Raw genomic sequence first — 24520 nt, 5'->3', positions numbered from 1 at the left:
AAAGGCTTACCATTTAAGTATCATTGGCCTGTCACAGAGATAAATGGCAAATAAAATATAAAGATAAAAAAAGCCCAACATCACTACTAATCAGAGTAAGTCATCCATTTATCAGCAAATATTTATGGAGAGACTACTACATGCTAACACTGTTCGGTTACAAGAGAATAAAACCACTGCAAACATTCATATAACAAGTTCTTTATTTCTCGGGCAGCCCGGGTAGCTCAGCGGTTTAGCACTGCCTTCAGCCCAGGGCATGATCCTGGAGACCTGGGATCGAGTCCCACATCGGGCTCCCTGCATGGAGCCTGCTTCTCCCTCTGCCTGTGTCTCTGTCTCTCTCTCTGTCTCTCTCTCTCTGTGTGTGTGTATCTCATGAATAGATAAAATCTTTAAAAAAAAAACAAAACAAGTTCTTTATTTCTCTTGAGTAAATATGTGTATGTAAGATTACTGGAACATAGATAAGTGTATGGTCAACTTTAAAGAAACTGCCATTCTGTTTTCCAAAGTGGCTATACCATTTTACACTTCCACTAGCACAATATAAGAGTTGCAGTTAAAAAAAATAAATAAATAAATAAGAGTTGCAGTTGCTCCATATTCTTGCCAATACTTGGTAGTATCATATTTTGTTTTTGTTTTGCCATTCTAATAGGTGTGTAGTGGCATCTGATTGTGTTTTAATTTGCATTTCCTTAATGGCTAATGATGTGGAACATCTTATCAAGTGTTCAATTGCCATCCATATGTCCTCCTGAAGTGTCAAAGTCATGTCCCCATTTAACTGGGGTTTTTGTTTTCTTACTACTCAACTATGAGAGTTCCATATGAAGAAATGATTTGCAAAGATTTTTCTCTTATGTTTTCTCCTAGAAGTTTCAGAAGGTTAAATTTTAACTTGTTTATGATCTGTTTTGAGTATATTTTTACAGAAGGTGCCAAATATATCATTTTCTCACACTATTCCACTGTGCCATTATCATTTAATGAAAACATTATCTGTTCTCCATTGGATTTCATTGGCATCTTTGTCAAAAATCAACTGATCAATCAATAAGACTTCAGAAATGGCTAAGTGAAGAACCTGGCAAATCTTCCCCAAGAAACAGTAATAAAACCAGACAAAGCAGGGGGCACAGTCAGTTAAGCTCAGTCAGTTAAGCATCTGACTTCAGCTCAGGTCATACATGATCTCAGGGTCCTGGGATCTAGCCCTGAGTCAGGCTCTGCCCCTCAGCAAGGATTCTCCTGGTTTCTCTCCCTCTGCTCCTTCCCCCACTCACATGTACTCATTCTCTCTCTCTCTCAAATAAATAAAATCTTAAAAAAAAAAAAAAAACTTGGCAAAGATGTCAAAAACAACCATTTAAAGACTCTGGGAATTCATCAGAGGTAAATAACAAAATAAAAAGCATTTACTCAAGAAAATGTTCTGAATCTCAGTAAGAACAGGAGAAGTCTAAGCAAAAACCCTGAGACTATAAATTATTCCTACCCTGAGCTACACGTGCAGAAGTTTTACCCAGCTGACCGGCTCCACTGCCTTGCTGGAGGGACTGAAAATTCCATGCCCAGTGACATAGTTAAAAACAATTCCAAATCTCAGGGGCCAAAAACCTGGTAAAGCCAACATCAAAGCTTGTCTGAAGTCACAATACTGGTGATGGCAAACAGCAAAACTAAAGACCACCCAGAGAATTAAAAGAAAAATCCAAGAAATGAGACATCAAGTAGGCCTTACTAAGATTCCACTTATCCTTTGTAATCTACAAGACCATGTACATGCACAAAGCTGCTTATATTCAGGAAAGATTAAAAAGGCTAGACATCCCTGGCTAAACATAAAACCTTGCAAACACTAAAAGAAGGAAGGAAGGAAGGAAGGAAGGAAGGAAGGAAGGAAGGAAGGAAGGAAGGAAGGAAACATAAAACCTTGCAAACACTAAAAAAAGGAAGGAAGGAAGGAAGGAAGGAAGGAAGGAAGGAAGGAAGGAAGGAAGGAAGGAAGGAAAGAAAAAGAAAAAGAAAAGAAAGAAAAAGAAAAAGAAAAAAGTCAAGGTGACTAGTAAATTACTTGGACTTGGAAAACATTCCCCAAACCACATAGACTCAACAAAAGATGGAATCCTTACTGTCTCAAGGCACTTAAGCACAACCTCTGATCAATGACTCAAAAGTGACTCTTAGGAAGCCAGACTTAAAAATACTAACAAGGGGATCCCTGGGTGGCTCAGCAGTTTGGCGCCTGCCTTCAGCCCAGGGCACGATCCTGGAGTCCTGAGATAGAGTCCCATATCAGGTTCCCTGCATGGAGCCTGCTTCCCCCTCTGCCTGTGTCTCTACCTCTGTGTGTGTGTGTGTGTGTGTGTGTGTGTGTGTGTGTCAGGAATAAATAAAATCTTTAAAAAAAAATACTAACAGGAATTTTTAAAAACTAAAACAAAAAACTGAGTAGTGACTACATATTGTGCAGGAACAGACCTCACACAATTAGTCCAAGCAAACCAACAAGAAAACACATAGCAAATCAACAAGAAAATACATAGCAACAAGCACAGCTGGTAGGGATGGGGTGAATAGGATCAGACTTCAAAGCTGCTACAATACATAATCTAAACTGTACAGTTTTCAAAATGCCCAGGCAAACTAAAAAACTATGAGATTATAATTATTCAAAGAATATGTGACCCATACACAGGGGGGGAAAAAAAACAATCAATAGACACTATGTCTGGAGGGCCCAGATGTTGGATGTAGCATGACTTCAAAGCAAGTATTATAAACGGATTCAGAAAACTAAAAGAAATTATTTTTTAAAAATTTATATTTGGGATGCCTGGGTGGCTCAGTTGGTTGAGTGTCTGCCTCTGGCTCAGGTCATTATCCCAGGGTCCTGGCAAGTTTGCTTCTCCCTCTTCTTCTGCCCCTCCCCACTTGTGCTCTCTCTCTCTCTCTCTCTCTCTCTCAAATAAATAAAATCTTTTAAAAAATAACATCTTCAATAAAAATTAATACACACACACTCATAAAAATGTATTGTTTGAATTAAAGTTTTGCCTAATTCATGATATATATGAGAAACAATTCAATCTCAAAGTTGCAGATAAAAATGAAGTATATGAAATTTAACTAAAACTATAAATATCTATGTTTTGAAGATATAGTTTAATTAGTATAAATATAGCATATTTATTTATAAGATTCATTTCAATTTTGAATAAATTTAACTATTTAAGGTTCATGAATATTCAAATATTGATTCTCACCCACATAAATGAAATATTATTATATTTCAAGTTAACTTCAAAATGTAAAAGATGTAATACAATTGGAGAAAATGAAAAAAGAAAATATACAAAATACAAAGAAAGAGACAAATCATTTTTAAAAAAGAAGGAAGGAAAAGAAATTCTGGCAGTGAAAAATATATTTGAAATAAAAAGTTTACCATAGGGGCTCAAGAACTGATTTCATCTGACAGAAAAAAAAAAAAAAATGAAGTCTAATAAAGCACCATGTTTACCAGTTGTTTATTTAGTGATATTTCATATTATCAACATAAGTACCACAGTCTTAAGATATTTCAAAAGAATAACAAAATGTAAAAGCATTAATGTAGTACTCAAATATAAAATTAGGAGATGATCTTTAAATGGGAAGGCAGAAAGGCACCAAAACCTTTTGGTTTAGATTTATTTTTGTTAAAATTCAACAAACATTTCTGGCATATCTGTTCTAGACACACAATTTAATTCAACAAATTCAGCAATACAGCAAACATTAAGAATTCAATGTGCCAGACACTATGCCAGATGGAAAAATAGAGAAATAAAACCCAAATGATACCTTCAAAGAGCTCAAAATGTAAAAGAGGCTCAAAGTAATAAATAGAAACAAATATAATTTTAAAAATATATGTAAGATTTAAGGGTAGCTCCTGGGTAAAGAGGATGTTGAGGGGAGAAAAACAGAAGGCCATATGCCAAGTGGGTGCTGTCTGACCTGGTTTTCAACCAAGTAACCAATAGGAAGAGATGAAACCAAGCAGATAAAACAGCATGTGTCAAGTCTATGGGAACATGAAACAGCAGACTAGTGGGGGAAATGACAGTAGTCACCCATACTACAGAATAAAACAATGGGAAATGAGGTTGGAGAGAGAAGTCCCTTCTATTAAATACCTTAAACTTTTTTTTTTTTATAAATTTTTATTTATTTATGATAGTCACAGAGAGAGAGAGAGAGAGAGAGAGAGGCAGAAGCAGGCTCCATGCACCGGGAGCCCGACGTGGGATTCGATCCCGGGTCTCCAGGATCGCGCCCTGGGCCAAAGGCAGGCGCCAAACCGCTGCGCCACCCAGGGATCCCTAAATACCTTAAACTTTATCCTATAGTGGATAGAGTCACTACATGGATTTATTTTTTTTTAAGATTTTATTTATTTATTCATAGATACTACATGGATTTAAAGGTTTCAAGTAACACCAGATATTAGTTTTAGAGCAGTAACTTTATATTGAATATGAACTAAAGATAGATGAGACAGAAAAGAAAGAAATCAATTAGCTCTAAAGCAGTAGCTGCTAGGAGATGGAGAAGACTAACTCAGGAGACAAAGATGGAACAAAATCAACGATCTAGTAGTAATCAGTTCTCACTGCATCAATGTGCATTATGAAGTGCACCTTCCTACAAATGTTGATATTGTGTGCTTCTGGAAAAAATGGAGACTATGCAATAATGATGCAAAGTCATTAGCCTGGAAAACTAGGAAAGGGAAGGAAAAGAATACTGGTTTAGTTTTAGACCAATTTGAGATCCTATGAGCGATGCATGAGCTATTATTGATCAAACATCTGATATAGAAGCCAGAGCTCAAGAGAAAGCAAATCCGTGACTTACTATGTAGTAGTGATAAAGCCAAGGAACTCTAAAAGACTACCTAGAGAGAGGATATAAAATAGGAGAGAAAAGGTCATTAGCAGAAGAATAAGAAGTACCTGTATTTATAGAGGAAGCAGAGGAGGTTAACCAAAGACGACTGAGAGTAATCAGAAAGGCTGAAAGGATACCAGGAAGGAGAGGAAACCCCATCCTATTTGAATATGGAAAAATAAGATCATTACTTCCTCCCTCTTCAAAATCTTTAAAAATAATAATAATAAAAGAGCAAGATAAACAAGAAGAAAACCCCATCTTTGATGGGGGAGACATCTGAAACCAGAGAACAGATGGGAAAGCTGCCAAAATGTAGATCCAACAGGGATTCAGAAATAAACAGAAAAAAATACTCCCCAGCATTACAAACTCATCAAGACACATTTCTCCTAGGTGAAAGGAAGACACTAAAAGGCCAAAGCAAAAATCCATGTTTACAACAATTCAAGCAGGGCACACAAACTGGTGGAGAGTATAAAGTTATCAGTATAAAGTTATCACTCTAAAACTAACATCTGATGTTACTTGAAACCTTTCTTAAGTCAATGTTAGTGACTGTATCCCCTGCAGGATAAGTTCAAGCTATTTAATATAATTCTCTGGGCCAGATTTGGTTCCAAGAAGCAGAGAAGCCCAAACAAACAAAAATCACACAGTTTCTCTGTGTCAGAAAGCAGTCTTTGTGTGGCAGGGGAAAAAAACGGACTTTATAGTGAACAGAACTACGGCAGCCTACAGGCTGGGGAAATGTAGTAATGAAAATAAGCTACACACACAACCCCAAATCAGGAGGAAAAAGTCCAATAGGCTTTGCACACAACCCAAGAATTAAGTTTTGCATAAAAATACTCAATAAGCACTGCTTGTACTAGCTAAAAATTGAGACTAACTAAATATCCATCAATCAAAAAGTGGATAAATTCTAATATTAGTCTTAAGAACGCATTATCATAACATGTCTGAAAGAAATGGAGTGGGCAGCCCAGGTGGCTCAGGGGTTTAGCACCACCTTCAGCCCAGGGGCTGATCCTGGAGACCTGGTCCCGTGTCAGGCTCCCTGCATGGAGCCTGCTTCTCCTTCTGCCCGTGTCTCTGCCTCTTCCTCTCTCTCTCTCGGTCTCTCGTGAATAAATAAAATCAGGAAGGAAGGAAGGAAGGAAGGAAGGAAGGAAGGAAGGAAGGAAGGAAGGAAGGAAGGAAGGGAGGGAAGAAAGAAAAGAAAGAAAAGAGAAAGAAAGAAAGAAAGAAAGAAAGAAAGAAAGAAAGAAAGAAAGAAAGAAAGAAAGAAAGAAAGAAAGAAATGGAGTACATAAATGTAACCACATAGTTAAGACTCAAAAATACATTGTTGAACACAAAATGCAAGCTACAAGATGATATATACGTATGATGTCATTTACATAAAATGTCATTAAAAGCAATAATATAATCATATGTAATAACAAAATATAGATGGGAACATTAAACACCAAATTCAGAGTAATAGTTTATCTCTGGAGTTGGAAGGAGAGAAATGGCACCTGAGAGGGGTGCTAAGAGACTTCAAATGCAACTGTAATATCCCACTTATTTTCTAAAAATCTAAAATAACTATAGGAAAAATGCTAGGATTAATAGAACTAGATATTCATATATTACCCTCTGTAAGTTACCATCAATGTTCGCCTTTGAAACTTAGCCACCACATTGTGAGGAATCACAAACAAGCCCCAGGTGGAGGGACCTCACATAAAAACCCACATGGAAGTACGCCTGGGTGGCTCAGCGGTTGAGGGTGGGCCTTTGGCTCAGGGCATAGAATTCCAGGATCGGGATGGAGTCCCACATGGGACTTCTTGCGGGGGCGGCCATTTCTCCTCTGCCTGTGTCTCTGTGTCTCTCATGAATAAATAACCTTAAAAACACACACACACACACGAAGAGGAATTAAGGTGGCCAACGTATAGCCAGTATCACCCATCAGACATCTGTATGAGTGAGCCTTCTGAAGATTCCAGCTCCAGCATTTAAACCTTCTAGCTGAAGCCCCACACATCATGAAACGGAGATGTGCTTTCCTTGAGATCCAAATTCCTAATTTACCTCTGAGCACAAAAGGTTATTTCATGCCACTACCCTTTGGGATAACTTGTTACAAAGGCATAGTAACCAGAACAGCAAATATTAGAATTGAAAAGAAAAATATTCCCAGTGCCTAGCATAAAATCTCAGTCCTAGTTGCTAAATCTTCAAAACTACTACCCTTACTTCAGCTTAATAATGTATACAGCTTCTTACCTCCAAACTTCCAGAATGTGCTGCCCAATGTAAAGGGCTAAACTTATGGAGAATGTCAACTTCATTAATGCTGACTCCTCGTTCTATTATATCCGAAAGCTGCTTTACATCTCCAGCTCGTACTGCATCATGAATGCTACCAAAATGCACCTTCTTCCGGGCACCTACTGAAAATCAAATTGCTTAATATATATTATAAATCTTAAAAAAAAAAAAAAAAAGACTAAAGCAATGATTCAAAAAAAAGCACAAAATCACTTTGGCTTTCCAAACAATTTACTACACGGATGTTTGTGATTAACATCTTAATCCCATTTAGCTCTAACACACAAAGAACATAGAAGTTATCACTCCCATAGGCGCAAGAAAAGCTGAACAAACTGAAAATCAACAACTTTTCTTGGACTTATCAAAGAACTGAGGTCTCAGGGCCAACTGCCTCCTTGAGTCTGGAGAGACATATAAATACAGAGAAACACAAACAAGTTCAGCTTACCTGAGCAAAAGCCACTGGAACCATAAATTTTGAAGCACTGAAATGATAATTTTGACAAAGAATTCTGGGCAAGAATTAGCCTATGAGGGAGAAACTCTTCAGGGCCAAAGTCTTAGAAGGCCCCTACATTTCTAGATTTCACCCCACCAGGTAAAACCCACCAGGTTATCACTGTGAAAAGTCAAGAATCATTTCACGTCTTTGGCAGGAAAAGGGGTAAGTTATAGTTCTGAACTACAACCCAGGGCATTCTCCATAACAAAGGCCTACTCTCCAGTTGTTTTACCAAAGCCTTATCTCACATAGGCTGATATATTCTATCAATATGATTTTCTTATCCTTCTCATATTTACTACACTAAGAAAGGGTCACAATGTTTACTTCATACACTCCATACACTCCAGTGGTCTTATATTTTATAACGTTCAAAATCACAACCTTGTGATTGTGAAATATTTTAATGTGCACTGTAAGCCAGAAGTAAAGCATGAAGAAACAGTTATTAGAGGAGAAAGGAGCATAAAGTTTAATCAAGACGTTTCCTAAACAAAAAGGCACAATTCCTCACTTCAAATTGTTTTCAAAAGAACTCACAAACATTTCTGGTAGATAATCTACTCAATCTTGTACTACTACTCTATATATATATCCTTTTTCCACAACTCAAATGTTAATTTCTTGAGGGTAGAATCATAGCTTATACCACCCCTTAATAAAATGCTACACATGTTACTCAAAAATCCTTTCTGAGCATCTATCATGTGCCAGGCACTATGACAATATGATGGAAAATGGACATGGACTTAATACATTTTCTTTCTACCAGCACTTTAAAATCTATTTGGATAAAGCCGATAAGGTAATAAAACCAACAGTAATGCTCTAAGTATAGGTAAAATTAAGATAGTGGAGGAGTAAACATTTGAGTAAGACCTTTAAGAACAATAAAGATATATACACATTGGGAAGGGTGCAAGGAAGGTAGCAAAAATAACCAGGCCACTTAATAAGTTTAATGATTTTAATATCCTAGGCCAGACCTTCATTCTTCTCCTTTAACCTAGTACTATAAGATCTACAAATGATGTTCTACCCACTTTAATCCATTTTATACAGGGACACTATCCTGATCCCTTCATACCTCTACTCCACTAACTGTTTCTGATTATCCACTGGTGGTCTAGAGAACAAAGTCCAAACTCTCAAAATGACAAGATATACCCTCCCATAATTTGACTCCATCTAATTTTATAGCCTTTTCTTTTTCACCACATCCCATCCCAATTTATTCACTCACCCACTCAACGTTAATTTGGTGTCTACCATAAAGATAAAAAGATGAAGATAACATGGTCTTTATCCAAACTCACAGAAAGATACAAACAAATTATAAAATAATGTGGTAGGAGCAATGACAGAAATATTCTTAAAAATTTATGAAAGCACAGAAGACTTCTAACATAGCCAGGAAGAAAAGGGAGGAAGAAAGGATTTCTGGGGAAGGTAGTATCTAAAAGTTAATCTTCAAGGGGATGACTGGGTGGCAAAGTCTGTCAAACATCTGCCTTGGGCTCAGGTTGTGATCCTGGAGCCCCAGGATCCAGCCTCACCATAGCCTCCCTGCTCAGCGGGGAGTCGTCTTCCTTTTTCCCTCCCTGAGTTTGTGCACGCTCTAGCTCTCTCCAATAAATAAAACCTTGGGTGGCTGAGCGGTTGAGCATCTGCCTTCAGCCCAGGGCATGATGCTGGAGACCCGGGATCAAGTCCCACATTGGGCTCCCTGCATGGACCCTGCTTCTCCCTCTGCCTGTGTGTCTTTCTCTCTGTCTCTTATGAATAAATAAAATCTTTAAAAAAAAAGAATTAAAAAAAGTATATATAAAAGTCCTGTAATTTTGTTAAAGAATGGATTCTCAAGGATTAGCAGTAGTTTGCCAGGTAAAATGGGAACAGGGAAAGGCATCCTCAACAGCATGAACAGTAGGATGTAGTCAAGAAACCACAAAACAAACAACAACAACAACAACAAAAACCAACCATCCTATTGCTGAAGGGGATGTAAAAAGGTGTCCAGCTTAGTTACCTGAGTGGTGTGGTGCCATTAAGATAGCAGACATCAAAGGACAGAGTGGACACATGGATACAAACTTTGCATGTGATGACTGAGGTGCCAAAGGAAGAGTTTCAGAAGGGAGCTGTATATATGAGTCCACAGCAGATCTCAGTGTTCGGTGTCTCTGTTTTTTCTGATACCCATCCTCAACCCATACTGAAGCCAACAGCACTCTACTCTTTATAGTAATTATTCCACTAGTTATTATTTGCTCAGCATTTCTCTTTCCTCCGAGAAGGTAAGGAATGTGCCTGTCTTCTTCAGTGATATATCCTCAAGATATAGCAAAGAGTAGGCACTCAAATATTTACTGGATGGTTGAGCACCGTAGATTTCAGTAGGATTTAAGACATAGTTTTTCATACCAGAAAAAAGCATCAGGGATGGCATTATTGCGGGGGGGGGGGGGGTAAAGACAGCATTTAAGGAGAATGTAAGAAAAGAGGATGGAAGAAAACTCATCTAAGGGAGAGTCAATAGAGAGTAAGGAAGAAAACTAGGTAAGTCTAAAGTCATCTCTACAGAGCCAAATGCTGCAGAGAAGCCAAGGGTCCCTAAGATTTAACAAACATTTATGTCAATCTGGGCAAGAACTCTCAGGAATAGTGCAGGTAGAAAGAGGGGTAAGCTGAAGTGAGGGAGGATGAGAAACAGATGAACAGCTTTGGGACCCACTTAAAATTGGTCAACTAAAAAAAAAAAAAAAAAAAAAAAAGGTCAACTAAGGAAAATTAGGAGTAACAGCTGAGAAAGGAAACTGCCATAAAGGGCCAACGCTGATGTGGGTGATGTGGGTGGGTGAACGCCCGAGGGTCAGAGGCCAGGGCGAACGTAGAGTCGGACTCACAAGGGGTTGCAGTCTCCCTAGAGAAGGTGGAGGGGCCTGAATCAGACACCCCTGGCATGGTGCGATCCCTCGGGCTCCGCGGAGGAGTCGAGTCCAGGCCCCTGCTGCTTCGGCGGTCTTCACTCGCTGTCACCCACGAACCGCTGCAGCGGCTGCCTTCGTCGTCGCTAGGACCCGGGCCGCGGTCTTCCCGGCTTCTGTCCCAAGAGCCCCCGCAGCGGAAACCCTCGTCTTCACTTTCTCTATCCCAGAAGCCCCGGAGGCAGCGGCTGGCGTCTACGCTGCCGCTCACCCCGGAGGAGTCGCTGGCCGCGTAGCCGCGGTCTTCGCTTACTCCCTCCCAGGAGGTGCTGAGGCTGTGGCCGCCATCGACGCTCCCTTCCTCCCAAGAGCCACTGAGGCGGCGGCTGCAGTAGCCACTGCCTCTCTCCCCGGGGTCGCTGGGCTGCGAGCCCCGGACTTCTCGGACACCCTCCCAAGGATCCCTGAAGCAGCGGCCGCGGTCTCCTCGGACCGGTCCCTCACAATCACTAGCCTGACGGCTGCCCACTTCGCTTAAATTCGGGTCGCTGCTGCTGAAGCCTCGGTCTCCCCTTACGCTCTCCCAGGCACTGACGTGACGGCGGCCACCATCTCCCCTAACTCTCTCCCGAGAGACATGGCCCAGGTCTTCACTGACCCTTCTCGAGTCAGTGCGGGAGAAGCCGGCGTCTTCACTTAACCTTCCCGTAGAGCCCCCACAGCGGTGGCCGCCGTCGTCACAGGTTCTTTCCGTGTCTTCGCCGGGACTCAAGTCCTGGTCTTCGCTAACTCCCTCCCTTAGCTGGCCGCCACGCTGGCCGTGTCGGCCGTTTATCCTCCACACGCGACAGCTAGAGGGGCGGCCGCCGTCCTCGATTGCTACTCCCCGCGAGTCGCTCAGGCGGCGGCCGCCGGCGGCTGGTACCCGCTCCTCCGAGTCGCTTTCCAGCGTCCCGAGTCCAGCCGACTGGTGCCAGCGGCGCGGGAGCCGCGGCCTTGGAAACGGGTAAACTTCCGGCGTGCTGCGGTCATTTCCAGTTCCTCACGGCCTTGCGTCACTTCCGGCTTCTCCTCCACCTTTTCCAGGGCTTCGCCTCTGGAGAGATCGGATGGTGGTACGGGCCGGTGCTCCTGAAGTTCGGCTCGGTCTCAGTCCCGGCGTACCGAGGCCCTGTCTCTCTAATGGCCTGGCATCCGTCGCGCCTTCCATGCCTCAGCGACGCAGGTGGAGGCTCCAGGACTGCGGTTTGCGTAGGTGACCTGTGTGGCGCGGGCCGGGCGGGGCCTTTCTTCGTCCTTGGCAGGCCTAGTGCAATTTTTCAGTGTTTGTTGGAACATTGGAGGAAGTGTGTGTTCTGACCCTGTTACGCACAGGTATGGAGAAAGACCCAGAGAGGAAGTTAGCAGCTGCACCCGCTCTCAGTATTGAATGCTTATTAGTGCCAGGCTCTTGGGTAATTGCTTGGTACTTAATTCTCACAATAATTTTATAAGGTAGGTGTTGTCCCTGGTTTGTAGGTGAGGCCATTCAAGGGGTTCGTAATTTGCTAAGACCAAACAGGTAAGTTGTGGGAGCCAGTATAAACACAGGTCAGTAGTCCAAAGACTGCTCCAAGGTTCCTTTTAGTGTAAAGTGTTCACTTTCAATAGTTTGGCCCAAATCCTTTTCTGCAACCGTATTGCTTAATATGTATTCATTCTTCCAGTCACTCCATTGAAAATACATTGCGGGGCGCTTGGCTGACTCAGTTGGTAGAGAATGCGACCGGTGATCTCAGGGTGGTGAGTTCCAGCCCCACGTTGGGCATGGAGCCTACTTAATAAATAAAAGAAAAAGAAACTACATGGTTCGGATTTAATTTAGCAGAGAAATTAGAATTATCTGCCCTCCAGGGATATCACCTACCTCGATTCCCCTTTTACCCTGTTTTTTTCCCATCCTTATTACCTTGCCGCACGTCTTGTTTTTAAACACATTTGGGAAATTCCCCTGAAGTACAGTAAATTGGCTTTCTTTAACTTCCATAGCCTCTTGTAATATTAGTATTAATAATCGTCATGTGGTGAGTTCACGAGTCAGACACTGTAATAAGCACTTTGTATTAATTTTCTTACTTAATCCTTAACCTACCAGAACAGTATGACTCTTCCTTTTTGCAGATAGAGAAACAAAGTACCAAAGTTAATTGCCTGAAGATTCACAGCTAGTAAGTATTAACTGAATTAGGTGTCCAATCTAGATCTTTGATTTTGCCATACTTCTCAAAGCCTTTGAATATACACAGCCCTTATTAGACTACTTATCACATTATATTATAATTAGCTATTTAGCAGTCATGCCACCTCCCCAACTCTGAGCTTCTGGAAGGTAGGGATTGTATCATTATTCATCTTGGTGCTCCTGACATTCTGAATACTTAGTTCAAGGGGAGGGCTTAGTAACTGTGGTTGTGGGTTAGCAGGTGGCTTGATGAGCAGTTGATTGGTGGATGAACTAATAAAATCATTAGTCATCTCAATCCCCTTATTTTTAGAAATAGGGCAGCTAAGGTGTTTTGTCTTGCCAGACATCTATTGAGTTATTATAGGGGCCAGTTTCTATGCTAAATGATTTGCAAAGAGTTTCAAACTTAATCTGTATTATTATTTCTGTTTTTACAGATGAAGAAACTGCTCACATTTGGCCAAGATCACATAAGTAGGAGGTGGGGAATTGGAACACACTCTGACTCCAAATTAATACAGTTTGTAGCCAGTTACATAATAATGGTAAAAGGCTTCATTTGTTGCTGTGTTATATGGATAAACTCACTGAGGGTTAGTACACCCTTAAAGGATACACACATGACAGGAAGGATAAAAAAGAAAACTGAAACAGCAGAGAAGCAGAAAAAATAAAATCTCCCAAAATAAACTTGAGAGGGATTAAAAATAAAAGCAGATATTAATTAAATAAAATATAAAATTGATAACTGCTGTTTGAAAAGAACAATAAATAGACACTTAGCAAATTTAAAGAAGGAAAGAAAACAATAATGGAAACAAAGGAACATATTTCAGATATGAGGGACTCCCAAAACTAGAAGTGAGTCTCAAGTAGCTTTATACTAATAATCTTGAAAATTTATTTGGATAATTTTCTAGGAAAATACAGATTTTCAAAAATTGGCTGTAGTTAGAAAACCTTAATAAACTGATAATCATGAAAGAATATCCTGTATATCCTTGACCAAAGTCACCAGGAACAAAGCATAGAGAAGAATTGAGTATGTCCCAACTATGACGGGAGCATAACCATAACAGAATCTAAACAAGGATAATGAAAATAAAAAAAAAATCTCAGTCTCACTTATGAATACTCCGGTGAAAAACCTAAGGAAATTATGAAGCCAGCAGTGCATTTAGAAAATAATGTCATAACCAAATTGGGTTAATCCCACCAATACAAGAATAGTCAACCTTAGTGAAAATTTTCTACATTAGTAGAGAAAAACTATGATTTTAATTGTTACTGAAAAAGCACTTGAAAAATTAGGATTTATTACTGATTTATTTAAGAAATACAATTCATAGGGCAGCCCGGGTGGCTCGGCGGTTTAACGCTGCCTTCAGCCCAGGGCCTGATCCTGGAGACCCGGGATCGAGTCCCATGTCAGGCTCCCTGCATGGAGCCTGCTTCTCCCTCCACCTGTGTTTCTGCCTCTCTGTCTCTTTCTCATGAATAAATAAATAAAATCTTTAAAAAAGAAATACAATTTATATTAAGCAAGGAACAAAAGTTTAACTGGATGAAGGGTATCAACCAGAAATAAAACACTTAATGTCATGATCCAGGCTATTTCCTTCATTCATACAATTCAACATTGTTCTGAGAATTTTGAGTCCAGTGTAATAATAATCAAAATAACTAAGGTATGAAATTAGGAAGAAATTAAGATAAATGATATTATCTACCCGGAATATCAGTAAGACAATATTGTCAGGAAGATGGTAAGCTCAGCAACATATAGAAGATTTTTTATAAACGATATAAACAAAAATAAATAAACTAGATATAATCAACTATTAAATGTAAACTCATTCACATTAGCAACAATGGTGAAATCTTCTAGAAATCTATCAAGAAATAAAGCCTATGTTAAAAAATCATAAAACATCATTTATGGATGTTACAGAAGATCAGAACTAAGTGAAAAGATACACTGTGTCCCTACATGAGTAGGCTAAGCATTGTAAAGATTCTACTCAGATTATAAATGTATTGCCTTTTAAGTACAAATTCTAACAATTTTTAGTGGAAATCAAGATTTTCTTTTTATCTGGAAAAATTTAAGTGCAAGATTAACCAAAATGTTTTTTTTAAACGAATGAGAATTTACTCAAATACACATCAGAACTACAAAGTAGTGCTGAAATAGAACTGGACAAATAGTGGAGCAAACTAAAGTTCAGAAATAACCCCATGTATACATTTATTACAGAGATGGCATTTCAAATAGAGAAATATAGGCTCTTCATTTTCATATGCAAAAATTTCAGAAGAATTAAAGTGCTAAAAGAAAATACAGAAATTTGTTTTTATACATCTTAGTAAGGCCTTCCTAAGCAATACAAACCCCAAAGACTAGAGAGAAACAAATATTTAAAAGGCTACAAGGGGGTAGCCCGGGTGGCGCAGCGGTTTAGCGCCTCCTGCAGCCCAGGGCGTGATCCTGGAGACCCTGGATCGAGTCCCACGTCAGGCTCTCTGCATGGAGCCTGCTTCTCCCTCTGCCTGTGTCTCTGCCTCTCTGTCTCTATGAATAAATAAATAAAATCTTTAAAAAATAAAAATAAAAAAATAAAAGGCTACAAGATAATAGTACCATGAAATTGAGACCAGCAGTAGACAATGTTTATTATCAAGTCGGAAAAAGAGTAACTCTAGAAAAGCTAATTAGCAAGAAGAGTGATTAAAAATACCAAAAGCAAGAACACCGGAAACTAATGAATGTTCCATGTCAACTACAAGTTGAAGAGAAAAAAAGGAAATTAACAAAATTTACTCAAACATTGAAAACAAATGCTCTGCACATCACTATGATAAAAACTAAAAGTGGATAAAGAGTGTTGGGAGAAGTCTGAAGCTCCAGGTGGTGAGAGATTAAATTGCTGTGATCCATAAAGGACAATTTGGCAGTATCTGTCAAAATTCTAAATATACGTTACCCTTGAGTTGGGAACTATCCAGCTGTAAAATCTTACAAATAACTTGTTCTCTTGGAGTATGATAGTCCTTGCAACACATTATGGTTGTACATAGACAACCCATCAGTGAAAGAATTGCTAAATTATGCTACATTCCTATGAAATATTACCCAGTTGTAAAAATGAAGATCAACATCATTAATCAACATGGAAAAAAGAGTAAATGAAAAAGGCGAAACATGCGATCTCATTTAGTATTTTAAAATTTGTGAAAATTTTTTCAAAGGATCTATAGAAGATTAACTCAGTGGTTATAGAACAAGAAAGATGTGAAAGGAAACTTATTTTTTAAGTTTTACAAAAATTCTTCATAGGTAAAAATACAAAAGCATAAGAAAACATACTGTTATATAAGAAAAAGTACTTTTAAGGGGATGTATGGGTCAGGAAAGATTAAGAAGCTGGTTTTGGCAAGGAGTCACTGGTAACACTCAGGAGTCAAGATGTAAAAACCCAGAATGCACAGGATTTCGAGGTAAGTGAGGGACTGATTGAAGGAAATGTCTTAAGTGAAGCATTCCAGAACACACTGAAGTGGGCATCTCAGCATTACAGAAGAAGTGGAATTCTTTTTAAGTAGGAAGCATATGTTTCCACCTCTCCGTTTTTCCAAAGAGGGTTCTGCTTAAATCCTCCATAAATCAGCTTTTTGCCTTCAGTTCCAAAGGAGGGAGCAGGGCCAACCCAAGGCCAAAAGTTAAATGCATTTTGGTAACCATTTTCCTTCTGCCTAAATACTCTCTTGCAAGCTTTCTTGCTCTCTCTTTGGTGTGCACCACCAAACTTTCACCCCATAGGTGCTTTTTGGCTTTTTTCTTGCTCTTTCCCACCTGCATGGCAAAGTGACCCCACATAGGATTGGGAGAAAACCCTACTTCTACAGAAGTTCAGGCCTTATAGCCTGACTTTCAATTTCTACCTCCAGGTAACCTCTTTAGTCTGCTAAAACTCTCCATTTGCAGGTATAGTTAGATGCCTTGTATTTGTAAACCACTTGGAGCATTTAATAGTTGCTAAATAGGTTGTAAAGAAAGTTGATAGGGAAAACAAAACTATAATCTAGAATTACCTATTTTAGGTTGTTAATTGAAAAACTTCTAATATTATATAAATAGGTTTTTTGGCCAAAGCTTATTTTATTTTTAGCTAAATAAGATTACTTTGTAGTATTTTCCAGAACAGAAAAGTTAAAACTAGGTTTGAAATAAGCAAGTTATATTAGAATCAACATCATGGAGGATTATGAACAATGAATTTTGTAGGTTTTAAGAAACAAAATGCTTTTATTCTCACAAACTTCATCTATTACTTCAAAAGACGATATTCCATCTTACATGAGGCTTCCTTTGGCTTTCCTTGCTATACTTTCCATTGTAGATTACTTACAAGTTCTAGTTCCCAGTAATATGTATTGACTATTAATTTAACATCTTTTGGGATTACAATTCAGTGTTGCTGCTTCCTAGATCAGTTATCAGATCTATTTATTAAAATCAACTGGTTTAATTCCGATATAATTGACATTATTTAGATGTAGAACTATGGAGCTTCTTAAATAGTGGAGGCGTCTGAATGAGAATCTACTAAATGAGACCCTCCAAAGATAAAGTCTGTTCTTCATACTCATGGATTCTAATGAAGTAAAATTTGGGGGCCACACATCTGAATCACTACCCAATATCCAGCTTTCTACTCAATAAAACTAGGAATCGGATTTTTCAATTCCAGCCGTAAGTACCTGTGATCATCTCAGAGAAAGTATTGTCCCTCTGCCACTCCAAAGCTAATTCCTTTTGTGCTGTTATCTCTTTCCAGCTCTGAAACTGGCCTATCCATCATCTGTCTTTCTCATTTTTTAATATACATGTTAAACGTCTTTGTCTCATTCTAACTACAATTAAATCTCCAGTTAAATTTCATGAAGAATAGCTCTTACAGCTTTGTCACCTCACCCACACAACCCATTGCAATTGGTGTTAGCACCCATATTCACCTGTTCTTCAGTCGATTGTTAGGGGATATTTCTCAATAGTTCCATATTTTTTACTTGGTTTATACTGCCCATTCTTTTTTTTTTTAACCATTACTGTTTTTTACCACCAATAGTGCTTCTTTCTCACCTTCCTACCTAGGAGTCTAAATGTTTGCCCCTCAGTGACCTGTCCTTGACCCTCTTCCGTGATATGGACACTCTTGGTACACTGCTAGGTTTGAATGTCACCTTTCTTTTGTTACATACTTTTAAGCATTTGATAAAAGTTCTCCCAAAAGACACAACAGAAAATTTTGCTTACATTTTTGGATTCAGATCCCAGCATTTCTTCATGAGTGTTCATGTATATTCGTAAGTTCAGCTATCACATAATTGTGTTTTTACCTTTGGGGGAGGGAGGAGTTATTTATTTATTTAATTATTCATTCATTCATTCGAGACACAGAGGGAGAAGCAGGCTCCATGCAGGGAGCCCGATGTCGGACTTGATCCCGGGACCCCAGGATCATGCCCTGAGCCGAAGGCAGAGGCTTAACCACTGAGCCACCCAGGCATCTTCTATTTTTACCTCTCAAATCCAGTGGGCAACTACCAGTTTTTCTTACTGTCAAATAGCACTTGACAATCTTTTATAATTTTTATTCACTTGATTCTTCAATAAAAAAAGATACAGATAGCATTTGTTTCAAATCTCTGGTGGCTCCCATGCTCACCAGTGCAATATGGACTTTTAAGTGTGACCAAGAAGACTATAATCTTCTATGCAAGGTTGTTGGGTTTTAGCTATATAAAAATTTTTTGCATTTTTGAAAACATATGTGTTTTCAGATCTTTATGTTTGTTGTCCATTCTCCATAGCCAGCCTTCCCACCAATGTGGACTCCACTTCTAGTTATCCTCCAAGACCGAAATACCACCCCCTCTATAGTCTTCTATAACCCACTTCCAGGTAGTTAGGTTTACCTACTTAGGGTTTTTTTTTTTTTTTTTTTTAATTGCAGAAATAGTACAGAATAAAATAAAGCAAAGCCAGGTCTGCAACTTTGAGTTGTTCAGTCTACACTGGGGATACCATCTACTATGTAGGATTATCTAATAAATACCAAAGAAAATACATATTAAAAATTTGCCAATGCCTACAACATAGTAAATACTTCACTGACTTTTATTTTTTTATATGCCCATCTCCTCCAAAAGATAGCAGAAAATAATAATCTTGCATCTCGGAGTTCCTGGCTTATAGCAGGTGCCATGTTCACATTTTAAAGGACAGTAAATGAACAAAGACATAAAAAGAAGTCACATTCTAAAGCCATTCAAGAAATAAAGAGATACAAGCTGGAAGTTTCTTCATCATTCTATTTATTACATGTATGAATATTAACATCTCATGGTATCCATCTAATTCAGTCAAAACCAACAAAGGAAAAAGGTTAACCATGTTTCAAATGAACATTCTTACAGATTCCCCTGTAACTTAAAATAGAAATATGTTCATCTGCATTAAATCGTTTGACATATTTGAAAAATGTCATTAAAAAAAAAATCACCTTTAGTACTTAAATATATTTGTTAATCGTTTGATGGCATCAGTGTCCAAGTTCAATAAAAGTTGCTTCATTAGATACTTTTCAAAAATGGACATCTGGATGGTTCTCTATAGCTAGAGATATATATATGCAAAGTCCTATTTCGTTTTTAAAATTTTCTCAAATCTGGCTTTTCTATTTGAGAAAAGTCCTGCAGTGCTCTCTCACACCCCTCTTTTCAAGGATAAAACTAACCAGAATTTGCTTCTTTAGCTGTGGGAAGCTAGTAGAAAAAAAAATCTTACGTTGAGGTTGCTGTTTAATTCCATTTCACCCAATAAAAAGTACAGAAACACTGTCTTTATTTGATGGTGTGCATAAATATTACACTCCATGGATAGCAAAAATATTTTTTATTTATAATTTACAGTTTCACAAGTGAAAATCGTACATTTTTACACATACAATTTCATTTTGTTAAATTTGCACACATCTACAGAACTTTCACACAACAAGCACCTGAAACTGTGCAGGCAGTAGGAAATGCAAATACTAAAATGTATTTATTAACCAAATGATAGCTGAAGGCCCTGCCTCAGCTAGACAATTTATATAGATATAGGTCTATATATACATAAAAAATTCTTCACCTTCTAGATCCAACAGCAGCTTTTTTTTAAAAAGAAAAACATACCTTTCTCATTTTATTTAAACTGACTCGACTGTATCATTTTCTGTTTTAATTTCAGTGGGTGTTGCTATGCTTTCCTCTGTACAAGCTGGTGGGGTATCAATTCGTTCTTCCTTAACTTTGGGACTTTCACAGGGTTCCTGCAATTCGTTTTTGACAATGTTCAACATAATGTTCAAAGGGTTTTCAACTGGTGTCTTGCTGGGAGATGGTGTACAATCAAATGAAGATGTCTACAAAATGAAAAGCCCTGTTAAGTTCTGATTAAAGCTCAAAAGTATCACATTTAATGACATTTAGTTTTAGAAGACCCTTGTATGGGCAAAGAAACATACCAAATGCAACTGAAATAACTGCTTCCCCATGAAACACTGTAAAAGCAGCCAAATAAAAGGCAGACTGAGCATTTAATAATATGTACTCAGCAATGATCTAAGCTAAGAAAAGCAGTAACCAATTTAAGGCCAAAAGAAGCTGATGAGACATACCTCTATACTTAACCCCTACATGTACCCTGAATCTTTTGTGACTATCCAAATTTCAAATACTCTGACCTCACAAACCATCCTAGAACATCCTTAAATACATCTTCCAAATTGTTTGGCATTAAAAAAATGGTTACTCTCAAATATGAAATTTGAACTTCTAAGATCAACAGATAGGTCTTTCAAATTTTGCATGTGATCATTTAAAAATTATTCCTGATATATAGCAAAGTAGGAGGAAAAAAAAAAAAAGTAAATGCTACTCTTAACTCTAGAAATCTGTTCCCATCATGGATCCTTATGTTCAGTTTCCCTCACATTCTCTAGGCCTACTGCTCTAGTGAAAGACCTCAAGATTCAAATGAATAGAATGCAAAAAATACAGAAATTTCAAAACTTAGATCCTATCAATCCTAGCACCAATATTTGGATGAAACCTAAATGATTCATCAAAACACAAAACAGCTCAATACACATCAATGAGGTTAAAATAACAATATTGCTGATACAAAAAATTTATTAATGTAAATGAGAACATTAACCAAAAAGAACTTACATTTTGATAATCTTCATAACATGATGGATGATAAATCTGAAGCAAAAAAGAAAAAAAGTAGGTATTCACATGTATATTCATTTCTAATGGACTATTCTAATGATTCTTTTTTTGGAAATTTACACCAAAAAAATAGCTCTTTGAAAAGGTGACAAAAATCACAAATGTGAATAAAGGGAGTTTCTTCCCAAAGTCTCCTTAAACTTGCTTTTTTACACATTTAAGTAGGTAACAAGGTATACTTTCAAGATAGTAACAGTTCTTTATGATGAAATATAAATTCAGAATTAAAATAGTGTGGTTAGACAGAAAGACTAACCAGAATCAGAAGACCCAGTCTGGGTTTATCATTAACTAGTTATGCAACCTCTTATATAAAACAAGTATAGAACCAGTTGATTGCTAAGATACCTTCCAACTCAAACACTCTATAACTGAAGATCAAAACACCTTTGTTATAAAAATCAAAAAACAAAAACATTTTTCCTTCAAAATGGCAAGCATCCCCTACAAAAAAAAAAAAAAAAATAGTTAACACTTATAAAGAACTGAAAATTACCTTTCCATCTACTCTAATAGCATTTTTCAAATGCCATTCCTCCTCCTCTTCATCCCAGTATTGTTCAAACTGTTCTTGACAGATTTCACAACTCTAAAATAGAATCACAAAAAATGAAATTTATGAAACAGAACACATTCAATCACATGACATAAAAAAATATAAACATTTTACTAAGTGAAAGAAATAAGAGTCATCTGGAAGTTCAATATATAGTACAGATACAAAATAACTCCTAAGGATTTTGCATTCCTCCATGCAAAAATAGTTAACATTTCACTGTTGTTGGTCATTGATAAGGAAGTCAGGGGCATGACCGGAGGTAGAATATTTAATATTCTTCTCTTACCTCAACTGCTCCAGCTGGTCCAGCAGGTACACTTTGGAACTCCTTTTCTTTAGCAGCCTCCTGAGTCTTGAGCACAACTTCTTCATGCACCTTTTCAAAAAACTGGCTCTTTGCACGTTCTTCCAAATCAGCTATTTCCTCAAATTCTATCCAGTCCTTAAAAAATGAGTTGATTTATAAAAAATATTTTGTTTCTAAACTTTTACTGCTTCTCTTTAACATAAAGCCAATGAAGGATTACATTTGTCTACAATATACTTTATATGGATTTTTTAAATATACCTTCTTCATGAACTCCATAACAAACAGAAAGCAACTATTAAACAACTGGAGATCTTAATGTTCATTTTCCATTACCTCTAAAATTACAACTACTGATTTTAAACAAGATAAAGTTCACATAGAATTTTTTTACAAAAAAAAAAAAAGGTCACAGAAAAACTGGAATTTTAGAGTTAGAATAAACTTATGTCCTACTCTTACCTCAACAAAAAGCAAATACATACTCTTTAAATTTATTTAAAAATACTTTTACATTCTAGGGGTCAAATCCTATTCAGAAAACTCACAAGATAGCTCCTAGCAATTATTTAAACTAATATGCTTATAGAATGATAGGATTTAAAGGTTAAAAGAGGGTTTGGAGGTATATTGACTACTTACTGTTAAACTGTAGTACCAACGTCTATGAGTGACTTTTCTGCTAACATCTTTTTCAGTTCTATTTTGCCGATAATGCCAGTCCAAGTGATCTGCGTATACATCTGTCTGTGATGTTGTAAACCTCATTCCACAAGAGTAACACTGTATACCAGTGTATAGTCGATTTATAACACTATCATAACGTCTATTTTGAAAAATACAGAAATCATCTTTAGTTTTGATAACACGGCTAAATGGCCTTTTAAAAAGGCAGTTACAAATATCTCGGTTTTCTATATTTTAATAATGGTGAAGCCATTATTATGTGACAACAAATAATGTTTCAGCCAGACTTGAGCTGAAACAATACCCAAAGATCAGTATTATCCTAATAGTTTGTCACTGACCCTCTTTAACCTTGGTCAATGTTATTTATTTATTTTAATATTATTATTTTTTTAACTTTGGTCAATTTTAGAACATGGAGTCCATCCTCTGACAGACTTGGCCCAGTTACTTCCTTTCTAGATAAAATTGGAATGATCATCATCTGCTAACTGCCCCACCCTCATCTGGTGAAAGTGGTACAGAAGCGATAATAGTAGTATAGATTACTAAAAGAAAAATTATACTAACTGGAAACTGAGGTCAGCTTCAGTTCTGACAATTCTGGGCTCCCTATTTGGAAAAGCCAACAAACTGAACAAACAGGGCAGTTATTAACTGCTAATACTGAATAATGATTTAATAAAAATTGGTTTTATAACTATGGGGAAGAGTTGGTAGGACAGTTAAAAGAGCTGGCTCAATCTTCATTTTCAAGAAGTCAAGAGATTGCCCAAAAGTGAGAAATCAAGAAATATGACAAATCAGAAAAATGTCTATCTTTTAAGAAATAGAGAAGTAAATTCAAGGAACAGTACCAGAAGAAAGGGATGCCATCTTTTATTATAAGCCTTTGTTGTAAGCCTTTCATTATAAAACTTGAATTAAGTGAATTACTTTGGAAAAAAAAATTGATTTTAATAGGAATAACCCATTTAAGTGTCTATATTTTTATAAAGTACCATAAGGATATAATGAGTCCATAAAGCACCTTTAAGTTTTATATGTGCAATAAAGGCAACAGAATATTAGAAAAAAAATATGCACTAAATATTAAGAGTGGTTATAAATGTGAGAAATGATGTAGGTTAATTTTATTGATTTTATTTATTTGAATTTTCTAATTTTATTTTCCTTTTTTTTTTAAAGTAGGTTCTATGCCCAAAGTAAGCTTGAACTCATGACCTGAAGATCAAGAGTCACATGCTCTACAAACTGAGCTAGAGAGGTGCTCCAGAATTTTCTAATATTCTACAGTGAACATGCATTACTTATGAAATGAAAATATTTTTTAAAAATTTCTTAATACTCAACTATAAAAATCTCATTTTCATATCTTCAAACAAAAGAAAAATAGCAAATACAGAAAAAATGATTAAGAGAACTGAAGATATAAAAGACATGATTATCAACAGCTAGTATTTCAATTCCCTATATTTACTGTATCAAACACAGATATTAAAAAATAGTAATTTGGAAAAGACCTTTTGACCTAAATACTTAGGCAGCAGATATATTTTAAAAAGGAAATTTAAAAGCTTCCTGAAGCTTATGCTACATATATTTTACTACTTAAAAAAAAAAAATGCTACCTAAATTTCATAAACATTAAGAAGGGTAAAACAAATAGCACTAACAATGACATCCACTGTTTAATTAAAGTCAC

The 24520-nt window shown here is 37.3% G+C and overlaps 2 protein-coding genes and 1 long non-coding RNA gene across 10 annotated transcripts in view; 1 reads left to right on the top strand and 2 right to left on the bottom strand.

The window, feature by feature from the left end:
• Positions 1-11714, bottom strand: part of ANKRD42 (ankyrin repeat domain 42) — a 76962-nt gene extending 65248 nt beyond the window's left edge. For 2 of the 7 annotated variants that reach the window (XM_077867241.1, XM_077867242.1), the window contains exons 1-2: positions 10678-11713; positions 7222-7388 (exon numbers count right to left, since the gene is read on the bottom strand). In XM_077867241.1, coding sequence (XP_077723367.1) covers positions 7222-7388; positions 10678-10735 — 225 coding nt within the window. In that variant the 5' untranslated portion in view covers positions 10736-11713. Of the gene's footprint in view, positions 1-7221; positions 7389-10677 lie in introns of all 7 variants that reach the window. The other 5 variants (XM_077867239.1, XM_077867240.1, XM_077867243.1 and 2 more) reach the window with 4 other exon arrangements.
• Positions 11715-11730: 16 nt separating this feature from the next.
• LOC144294987 (uncharacterized) lies at positions 11731-24504 on the top strand. Its single transcript, XR_013362329.1, has 3 exons — positions 11731-11949; positions 12859-12905; positions 13360-24504. It is a non-coding gene; the product is annotated as an uncharacterized LOC144294987 (long non-coding RNA).
• The window catches only part of PCF11 (PCF11 cleavage and polyadenylation factor subunit), a 23703-nt gene continuing 18466 nt past the window's right edge, over positions 19284-24520 (bottom strand). For both annotated transcript variants that reach the window (XM_077867237.1, XM_077867238.1), the window contains exons 12-16: positions 22771-22954; positions 22108-22263; positions 21759-21851; positions 21200-21235; positions 19284-20391 (exon numbers count right to left, since the gene is read on the bottom strand). In XM_077867237.1, coding sequence (XP_077723363.1) covers positions 20176-20391; positions 21200-21235; positions 21759-21851; positions 22108-22263; positions 22771-22954 — 685 coding nt within the window. In that variant the 3' untranslated portion in view covers positions 19284-20175. The remainder of the gene's footprint in view (positions 20392-21199; positions 21236-21758; positions 21852-22107; positions 22264-22770; positions 22955-24520) is intronic.

Source organism: Canis aureus, chromosome 23, assembly GCF_053574225.1.
Source record: "Canis aureus isolate CA01 chromosome 23, VMU_Caureus_v.1.0, whole genome shotgun sequence".
NCBI lineage: Eukaryota > Metazoa > Chordata > Mammalia > Carnivora > Canidae > Canis > Canis aureus.
Note: the sequence above shows the minus strand (reverse complement) of the source record. Positions and strands in the feature narration are given on the sequence as shown.